The sequence below is a fragment of the Plasmodium chabaudi genome (genome assembly GCF_900002335.3).
Source record: "Plasmodium chabaudi chabaudi strain AS genome assembly, chromosome: 9".
Lineage (NCBI taxonomy): Eukaryota > Apicomplexa > Aconoidasida > Haemosporida > Plasmodiidae > Plasmodium > Plasmodium chabaudi.
Window position 1 is genome coordinate 229,833 of NC_030109.2, and position 12,008 is coordinate 241,840.

Consider the following 12,008-nt stretch of genomic DNA (forward strand, 5'->3'; position numbering starts at 1 on the left):
TGTTTAATGATGGAGGAAAAAAATAAATTTGAAGATAACTTTTTAAGTTTTTTAAATATACAAATATGTGTATGCCCATATATGTGCAAATGGTATGCATATAAAAATAGGAAGCTATGCAAATATAGCGATGTAAATAAAATGTTGGGGAATACACATTTATTTAAATAATAAAAGAAAATAAAAAAATGGGTAAGACAAAATTGGAGTGAGCAAATTGTATAGGATCCATAAAAAAGAGGAATACTTATTAACTATTTCTTATACAACATTTTTTATTTCATTCAATGCATCTACATCATAAAGAATATGATTAGTGTCATGAAGTTCAACTGCTTTTATAAAATTTTTAGCTAAGAATGGCAACAATGGATAATCTTCTTTTGTATATTCATAGCTATTTTCATCAGCTTCTAAAAAGAAAGATTTCCAACATGATTTAAATGATACTAAATCTATTTTATTTGCCAAAACTGTTGCAACTAGCCAATTAAAGTAACTTTCACTTCTTTCTAAATATTTATTACATGCATATTTTTTTAAAGTTAATTTTAAAATGGTATTTTGTAATTTTTCATTATATTTCGATGGGATATTTAATTCCTCCAATTTTTTTGTTAATTCATCCCATTCATTTACATTTGTCGATAATTCCATTAGTTCATTAATTTTAGGAAGATAATCTTCAACATAGGAATAATCATTTTGTTCGTTTTCATTTGCTTTATTCGTATCTTTGTTAGTTTGATTTTCAGCTCCGTTAATGTTATTTTCGTTGTCTTTATTTGTATTTGCATCTGCACCTCCTCTAAATGATGGATCTTGTGTTGCACCACTGGCCGCATTATTATTTTGATTCTTTTTCAAGTTAAAAACTCTTGAAAAGAAATTACCCTCGTTTTTAGTTTCTTTGTTTGCAAACATAGAACTTATATTTCCAAAAATTCCATTATTGGAATTTGCATTATTATTAGGAGCGTTTGATGAACTACCACCAGCACCTGAATTATTATTGTCATTTCCCATAAATGCTTGATTTTTATATGGCATATTATTTTTTGAATTATTATCATAATAATTACCACCAGCATTATTATCAGTACCAAATGCTCCAGTTCCCTCACCAAAATGAGTTCCAGCATTTTGCCCAAATTTCATATCATCATTCATCATTTTTGAAGATGCATTTTTATTTTTCATCATATTTAATGACATTTTTTTCATATTTTTATTTGGATCCATATTTTTCATTCCAGTATTTCCCATACCTCTCATATTCATTTGATTGTTCATTCCATAAGGCATATTATTATTGCCCATACCTCCACTTCCACTATTATTATTCATACCATAGTTAGAATTTCTAAGCAAATTATTTCGCATATTATTTAAGCTACTATTCATTTTATTGTCATGATAATTACCTGAGTTGTTACCAGAAAATATTCGATTATTTTGATCGATCGTTTCTTTTAATATTTTATCATGTAATACACTTAAAGTTGTTGGACCTTCTAATTTATGTGCAAATTTTTTATTCCATTTTTCATTTCTATTATCAATAACATCTTTAATTAAACATCTAACACGGAATAATATACTTTCATCATTTACAATTTCATTTAATTTATTATATAAATTTTTAACCTCTTCTTGATTTGATTTTTCATGAGTATCTAATATTTCACCAACTGTATTTAAAAACATACATAATGCTTCTAAATGAAGATTTCCTTCGTTAGTGTCATTCTTTTGAGATATATAGCTATCTCTTTTTTCTAATAATTGATTAATACATACAAAAACAATAGGTATAGAAATAATTCCAGATTTAACTAATTCACCAACAAATAACATATTTCCTCTTACTTTATTTTTATGCATTTGCTCAAATTCAAATTTCTCATCTTCATTTAAATGACTTGGGAATTCTATAGGTTTTAAATTATTTTCAAAACTATCTTGACATTGATTTATTAAAATCTTTTTAAATTGAACAACGGATCCATCTTCTAATTTCATACTATGAAAATGTATATTTAATTTTTTACATAATTGTACATACATTTGTACGAAATGATGTTGAGTTACAGCTTTTTCAAAAACTAATTTCATTAATCCTATTATTTCTTCAAGTTTTGATATATCTACTAATATTATTTGTTCATACAATAAATCAAATTTTTCAAATGTTAATTTATTTAAGATACCTCTTAATTTTCTCATTAAGCATGTATATTTATCAGCTTTTAGTTGACTCTGTTTTACTAGCCAACTATTTTCAGACATAGTAGGTTTAGAATTATTACCACTACCATTTTGTTGTCCTGCATTATTATTTCTCCATGCATCTGGTGATTCAACTGCTCTTGTTGAATCAAAGAATCCTTTTAATTTATCACCATCGCCTTTCCTCCATTCAAAATTGTTACCTTTGCCTCCTTGATTTCCACTATTATTATTTGCATTCATATTATTAGGATCATTATGATTTCCATCCATATAATTCATATTATTATTTCCACTATTCATATGCATATTATTTTGCATATTTTTAGAAAAGGCATGTCTCCAACCATCATCTCCGCCTTTACCACTATTGGAATTTTGATTGCCTTGCATATTCTTATCATAATTATTATTACCTCCCATATTATTAGCATTATTACCCATATTATTTCCCGAATTATGCATATTGTATTGATTCATTTGGGCATTATTCATATTATTTCCATGGTTATATCCTGAATTACTATATCTCTTATTATTGTATGTATTTACATTCTTTGTATCGTTCATATACATATTATTCATACCTGAATTGTTATTATTATCATCATTTGAATTCATATTATTGTGCATGTAATTATTTCCTTTATAATGTGTATCTGTTGTATTATCTTGGGATAAAACGAAATTAAAATTTTCACCTCTTAAACTCCAATTATGGCCTAAGTATATTTCTAATAAATCGATTTTAGTAAATCGTTTTTCTGCTTGCCATCTTTCGATTTTTTTTTGTTTTTCTTTTTGTTTTGGATCTAACACATTTTCATTATTTAATTTGTCATTATCCATATCTGAAACCTTTGTATCATTTTTTTCATCTGATACTGCATTTTTATTTTCACTTTCATCATCATTTTTTTTAGATTTTTCAGAATTTAATTCTTCTGTTTTTTCGTTTTCTTTATTATCCAACTTATTTTCTGCATCCTTTTCCTCATCATTAGTCTTAGCGCTAATTCCATCCTTTCCATCTTCATTAGCATTCATAGCTATTTTATCATCAGCAGTGTTGTCTTTGTTTTGTTTCGTTTCTTCACCACCAAGCTCTTCAGTGGCTTTATTTTCTGCATCTTTATTAGATGTGCTTACTATTTCTTTTCCTTCATTCGCTAGCTCATTAGAAGTTTCTATATCATCAACATTTTTATTGTTATCGATTTTTTCTTCTTTTTCTACATTCTCAATTTCATCTTCTCTTTTAATTTCATCTTTATCATCTTCTTTTGTTAATTCTTCGTCATTCATTTCACTTTTTTCATCATAAGCAATATTACCATTTTGTTCCTGTTTTGTATAACCATCATCAGTTCTTCTTAATCCCTTTCCATTTTTGTTGAGACTACTTCCCTTTTTGTCAGTTTGACCTGATCTATTATTACCAGCCCATTCTTTTGAAATATCTTTTGAATCTTTTTTAGGTCGTCGTTTTGCCATTTCAGCAAAAGATATTTTTCCATTCCATAAACTTCCTTTATTATTACTAGATCCCGTTTTATTATTATTTTCGTTAGATGTATTTGTATTAGGATTATATTCTCCTTCTGCTCCATATTTATAATTATTTTTACTTTGACTAAATATACTGCTTTTTTTCCCCTTTGCATTATCATCTAAATTATTTGTTTGACCATTCATTGATTCATCTTTTCCAATTTCTTTATTTTTATTTACATTACTACTAGCATTATTAATTTCATTTTTTTTTGTTAAATCTTTATTATCAGCATTTTCTTCATCGGTATAATTTTTTTCATTTAGATTAACAGCTTGTTTTATTTCATCTTTTGTAACTTCGTCAGTTTCTTTTTTTTGGTTTACATTGTCACTAGTATGGGTATTATTATTTTTATTTTTTTCAGCATCTTTTTTATCTTCATTTTCATTATGACCAGTACTACTATTTCTAACAGAAGAGGATGAGACATTTGGAACGATTTTTTCTCCTATCTGTTTTATCTCAACATTTTTTATTTTTAATTTTTCTCTTTGTCTATGTGAATAGCTATTATTATTTGCATTTAAATTACTTGAAATATTTTTTTTATCATTATAATCTATTTTTTTATTACTACTATTGTTTGCATTCATATTATTACTATTACTAGTTTTATGTTTATTATCAATACCCTTTGATCTATTCGAATCTTTATTACGATTTTCTTCGTTCATATAATTTTTACTATTTCCCGAATAGTTTCCAATTGATTTTCCTTTTATATTTCCATTTAGTTTATCATCAACACCACCACTCTTTTTCATTCCTTTACTATTACTATCATATCGTTGGTTTGTGCTACTTGTGCCATTTAATAAATGTGATTCTTTTTTAGTATCTTCTTTCATTTCAGCATTTTTTTTAGATTCTTTATTTGTAGATCCTAATGATGTTTCATTTTCTTCATTTACTTGTGATGCTTCTCCGTGTGATCCTTTTCCATATCCAGCTCCTTTATTGTAATTTCGGCTATTACTATAATTATGATTTGTTTCGTCTGTATTTCCATTTTTTGCAGAACCTCCTGCATTAGTATTATCTACTTGTGAACTTGATGCATTTACTTTTTCGTTTTTCTTTTTAGTATTTGGATTCATTTTAGCTATTTTTACCCAAGATGAAAATTCCATATTCTTTTTATCACCATTCTTTACATTCTTTAAATTATTATATCCTGCTTTATTATTTTCTTCATTAGTTGGGTTCGTATTCGAATTTTTATTTCCAGTTTCATTAACTTGGTTATTATTTAATCCTGCATTGCTATTACTATTGCTTCTGTTTTCTTTTGTATGCTTATCTTCTTCAGGTTTTCCCTTTTTATCATTTGTTTTATAACCTAATTTCTCTGTTTTACTACTTTCATCATACCTAGCATTACTACCTCGTCGATCAGAACCCGTATTATATTTACTATTCGAATAACTTCCATGTTTGGTTGTACTATTATTGGTTCTTGAATTGACATTATTAGATGTGTTGCTACTATTTGCACCATATCCTTTTTTAGCCCAATTATCACCTTGCTTTCCATATCTACCACTGTTATTGTTGCTATTTGTGTTATCCTTTCCTGCATCTTTTTTAGATACACTGCCTCCACTCTTATCGTCACCAATTTTGTTGCTTCCATAATTTCTACCACTTTTATAATCCTCTTTATTGTTACTAGTGGTAGCACTATTTTGATTTGATGCAGTATTACTATGTCCTTTACTATTTTTATCGTTTGAACTATTTAAATAATAATTATTTTTTCCCTTATAATTTCCATATTGGAAATTATCTTTGTTATTACTCGATTTTGTGTTATTACTTTCGTTTAAATCAGATGGGGCATCCTTTGGTGCATCACCAGATCCTCCTGATTCTTTATTAGTATCATTAGATGTATTAGCATTGTTAGTAGTACTGCCAGTTGTAGTTGTTATAGAACCTCCTCCAGTAGTAGAAGTATTTGTGCCATTCCTATTATAAAAATTATTACCTCCTGCTAAATTATTTGATTCTTCTTTTCCTCCTTTATTATTATATGAACCTTTTGTATTAGCTGGATTATTTTTCATTGTATTACTTCCATTGTAATTATAATTAGTATTAAAATTATCACCTGTATTATTCATCATATTATATCTACTATTATTTTTTTTATTATTTTCATGTTTCATTCCATAATTATAATTATTTAATGCTTCATTTCCCATATTATTTTTCATTGCATTTTTATTTTCTTTGTAATTATTATTATATTGCTTATTGTTTGCACCGCTACCAGTCGTATTATTATTTGCCCCGACATTTTCAGCATTATTATTACTATTATTATTCATTCCTGCATTTCTATCATTGTATACACTTTGTCGTTTCTGTTGTTTGGTCATATTTCCAGTAGCATTCATTCCTCCCATACCACCAACTCCAACAAGTCCTACAATACCAGCACCCATAGTCCCTACATTACCCATAGGAACATGATTACCCATGTTATGCATATTATTTATATTTGCATTGTTCAACAATAGTCCGTGATTCATATGCATGCCATTCATATGCATTGGGTTATTTATATTATCTATATGGTGATGAGGAATAGGAACATTTACTCCTGGATTAATGATGGGACTGTTTAAACCCATAACAGTTCCGCTAGTATTTAAACTACCATTATTATTACTACCACTAGCAGCCGAATTATTATTTGCACTATTCGTGGTTGCATTATTATTTGCATTACTAGATGTATTATTAGTAGTTGTTGAGCTATTACCATCTGTGTTTAATCGCATAACGCCAGGCTGCATAGAATTATAAGAAGAATTGAAAACATATCCTGCTCCTCCCATATTAGCAGAAAGTAACGGATTCATATTATTATTATTTGAATTTATATCATAATTATTCTCATTCATATTATTAGGACCATGTAAATTAACATTATTACCAAAGTGGGAAAACATACTATTTCTTCTGTTTGTTTGACCCATATGATTATAAGGTAATTTCATTGGAACATTATCAGTACTGTTTAAAAAATGAGGATCCATATGATGATGACTAGCCATGTTTATTGGTCCCCCTGTGCCTAAGGGTCCTGCACCGGGTATACCACAAGATATAAAATTATATGGATTCATATTTAAATTTGCATTTTTTTGAACATTCATTGAATTATTACCAAAGTGATTATAAACTGGAGGTTGCGGAAAAGGTAGTTCATGATGTATGTCACCATTATTTGCGCCAGCAACTCCTCCACCTCCATAAGGCATTGAAGTAAAAATAGTTTGATGGCCCGATAAACCATTTGGGTGGTTATTAATTAAATATGGAGGATTTAAATAAAAATTATGATGATGTGGATGGTGATGCATCATTGAATTATTACCAGGAAAATTTTGATGTGCATTATTATTATTACTATTATTGTTATTTGTGTTATGCATATCTGCATTATCAAATCCGTTAGCATTTTCTGAACTGTTCATAAAATTATTAGGCCTTATATTTTTTCCTCCCTCTAACATATTATGATTTAAATATGTTGAATCTATAGGTCCTGTTCCTCCTAAACTTTTATTACCATCTTCTGTATTCATACTATGAATATTATTATTATTTACTTTGGAATTATTTCCAGATATAGGAGTTGTATTACTATTTTTATCAGTAAATTTTTCATTCCCATCTACACCATTAAATTGACCACCAAGAGGTGTATTAGCATTTCCACTAGTATTATTTTTATTAACAGAATTCGAACCTGCAATACCCCCAGCATTATTATTATTACTAGAATTTTGAATTCCTAATAAATTATTACCTGTTGCATCATTGTTTATATTCCCCATATTATCTATTAATGGATTTTGAATCATAATGTTATTATTATTTCCTAATCCATTCATATTCATTAAATTAACATTTTGCATATTAGCAAAAGAATTATTTGGAATATCATGATAATAATTACCCCACATTAAATTATTAAATTGTAAATTACCTTGTCCAGATTTAGTAGATGGTACAAATTCAGGTGCATCAGCATTTAGTGAGCTTCCAGAAATTGTACTACTACTATTTGTGTTACTTAACAAAGATTTTGTATTCGATTTTTTAGTTTCATTATTATCATTACTGTTTACATTTTTATTCGTTTTTTTTGCATTTGGATCTCCATTCTTGTTATTATTTTCTTTTTTTTTTATTTTATCATTATTATTACTATTATTATCATTTATATTGTTATTATTATTTTTGTCCTTATCTTTTTCATTATTATCATCCTTATTATCATTTCCATCTGGATCAGTACCACTTCCACCACCATTACTGTTACCTGTGTTACTATTATTTCCTGATCTATTCCCAGACCCTCCTTTATTATTGTTATTGCTATTGTTATTATGACTTCCTGAATTATTTCCATGACTATTTTTATTATCATTATTTTCTGTGCCATTATTATTACTACTAGTGCAATTGTTTATTTTGTCATTAACAGTGGACTCGCTATTTTTTTGACTTTCACTAAATTGATTTATTTTCGATTCTTGATTATTATGACTATTATTATTTGCATTATCACATTTTTCATCACTGTTTTCAATTTTATTATAATCATTACTAGGCTTAGGCAATATATGGGAGGAATTGGCAACGCTAGACGCGTTTTTTACAGTCCCTTGACTGTAATCCACCTCTGATATCACCTCACTATTGCTACTACAATTGTTATTATTACCTTCCTTATGGAGAGATGAAAATGTATTATTGCCAGTAGCAACTGCAAAACTTTCATTTACATTACAAGTACTCGATGTACCTTGAATTGTAAAATTTGAATTATTAACAAGTTCATGATTTTTAATCAAATTATTATGATTATCTTGTGAATTATTAACATGTTCAGAATTTTTCAAATCACCAATGTTATTATTTCTATTACTATTAATAATAGCATTATCGTTATTGCTATTATTATTACTACTCTTTTCAAAGTCCACTGCATCATTTTTACCTGACAAAGTCATATTCATTGTAGTATCATTTTCCTTCTTTTCAAACTTATTTAACTCCTCGTTTTTATTTGTATTATCATCACAGTTATTAACCTCTTTAGCTTGCAAATTATAAGCCATGCATTTGGTACTACTACTCGATTTTTCGGAGTGTCCATTTTGCATGTTACTATAATTAGCACTGTTAACTAAATTACTTTTTATTGAATTTGGAATAGTTGATGAACTATTATTATTTTTTTCATTATTATTATCCGTAATATTATTATTAAAATTATTTGCACTTTTTTTTCGATTATCTTCTTCTTCTTTATTATATTTATCTTTAAAACAAACCTTATTATTTAAAATATTTTTCTCTTTACATTCCGAAGACTTATAGGATGTTGTGATATTTAAAAGTGTGTTTAACATTTTGCTCCACAGATTACTATAACTATAATATCCTTTACAATTATTTATTTATAATATACGTATATATATATGTGGGAGTCAAATAAATGTGAATACGTATATATATCTACTCTAAGCGTATTATAATTATTCTTTCCTTTTTTATAAAGTAACAAAAATTAAAAATGAATATAAACACATATATATATGTGTGTGTGAAAATAACAAAAAAAAAAAAAAATGAAATTGAAGCAAAATGTAATAAATAAAATTACATGAGAATTATATATTTATTTCTTTTAATTTTGTCAATTGATGTTGTTAAGCTTAATTTATTCACAATCGTGTTTTTATCATTGCTTTCGATTTCTTTTTTTTTTCTTTTTCTGTTTTTATTTATTTTCTTGAAATAAATATTCTTCTATAAAATTGTATTTCACATATAATTATATATTTATTCAATTATTTTATTTTCTACAAATAACAGATAAAAAATGTTGCATGCATATAATATATAATATTATATATATATGCATGGATATATAAATTTGCACATATATTCATATGCATATATATAATACATATTCTTATTTATATACGTTTACATATACGTATATATATTTATTTATTAATTCTTAATAATGGGATAAAATGCAGAAAAATCAAAACTTTTTAATTACTCATAACATGCAAAAAATACAAATTATTAATCTAAATATTATGATAATACAAATAAATAGGTTGAATGTATAAATTTGCACAAAAATATTCATAAGATGGGCTTTATATTTTTAAATTTAAAATTATTCACAATAATTAAAAAATAAATAAGAAAAAAATTTTGTATGTATGCAGGGATAAATCGTATATATTTATACATGGAAAAAATGTCGTAATGATTATAATATAAAATGAAGAGGCAATGTATGTGCATGTAACTTTATATTTGCTACTACTATTTTGTATTCCTTTTAGTCTCAAAGCTTATTATTAAATTTTCAAGTGATATTGATATAATAAAAACGTATAATATAAATTATTACTCGTGAAATATTAAAAAAAAGGTGAATGTATGGTTATATAAATATGTAAGCCTATGAATATAATAACATGTATGCATAAAGCTTGTTAAGCCCGCGTTATATATATACATGTAATAATGCAGAAATAAAATATATTATGATTGAAAATAATGTTTCATAATTTAATACAACCATAAAACTATTGTATATTTAGTATAGGATTATAATTTAACACTTTAAAATTTGGTAGTATAAATATATTTAAAATAATGAGATCGCACATATAAAAATACAATGCATATATAATTGTATAAATATAAAAAGTTAATACACATTTAATATATGGAATTTGCATACATATAAAATCACGATTTCCAATAAAAAAAAAACTAAAAATAATAAATTATTAAATAAAAACTGCTTGTTTATATATACTTAGCATTAGTTGCTATACATTAATATACATATGCATAATGTATACAATCTTATATAGGCTTATACTTTATATATATACCTTTTTAATCTAATGTAGGCTTGTTAATGTATATTTAATTGTAATGAATAATATGTGTAAATATATATATACTCTTCTTTTTGTATACGTTTCCAAAATTTATTTACGATATGTAATATAAACATATATAGGTATAATAAAATGTTACAAATATAATATGTGCATATATAAATATTTATAGATATAGATAAATAAATATTAAGTGGAAGAACATGATTTGACATGTATAATATTTCATAAAATGATATACATTTTTATATAATCATCAAATATAATAATAAACTTATATACAAGTATTTATATTTTTCTTCATGTACGGTTATGAATAGGAATCCTAAAACGCGATATTATAAGTATGCATATATATATATACACTTACTAATATACACGCATATAATTGTGTTGTAATGCTATAAATAGTAGCATACTTGCCTATATACAAATATAATAAAGTTAATAATTAAAAATAATAAATACGCTATTTATTAATTCGCACACAAATTAATTTAGATCTACAGAAATATGTAGTAATTAAAATATAATGAAATAAATGAAATGAAAAATTGTAAAGAGTCTACTTTTTTCACTAATTGGTTTTTGCTATAATATTTATCTCGTTAAAATTAAAATATATAAGCATGTAGTAACCTAAGTATATGTGTTTTTTTTTTTAATGTTACATATAAACTTAGTAATACGCACAAACATATATATAAGATCGAAATTGCATTAATGTAACAATAAAGCATGTATGTTTATTCTGTTTATCTTTTATGTATAAATCAATATAATTCATATACACGCATAATCTATATTACATATATATATATACATATATATGTATATAAATATACACAAGTATATACTTTATGTAGCTGTTTATGTATTAATAATTTTTATGCTCGAAATATTGTGATACTATTTTATAAAAATACATATAATTTGTTACAGTCTATACATGTATAATATATTATATATATATATTAGAAATGCAAAAAATATATGTATAAAGTTTTATAAAATACATATTCTTTTTTCGTCATCTTCCGTTTATTTGGCTCCTTGGTATATTTCAAAATTCTCTATAAAAAATTGGAAAATTCTTCCTCCTTTTTATAATAAATTGTATTCATCTTTATATTTTCGATTTTGCTTTTTTTTTTGAAGTATGTTATATATAGAGAGTTAAATCAATGAGCATATATATGTATGTATATATAATATTATATATAAGCATATATATATGAATAAAAAAAACATATAAATGTATATATGAA

General features: G+C 25.3%; 1 protein-coding gene across 1 annotated transcript; it reads right to left on the reverse strand.

Moving 5' to 3' along the window:
* Positions 1-261: 261 nt before the first annotated feature.
* PCHAS_0904700 (polyadenylate-binding protein-interacting protein 1, putative) lies at positions 262-9,216 on the reverse strand (the record flags this gene model as incomplete). Its single annotated transcript, XM_016798032.1, has 1 exon — positions 262-9,216. One exon carries the CDS (start codon positions 9,214-9,216, stop codon positions 262-264), a length of 8,955 nt encoding a protein of 2,984 aa, XP_016655293.1.
* Between the last annotated feature and the right edge of the window lie 2,792 nt (positions 9,217-12,008).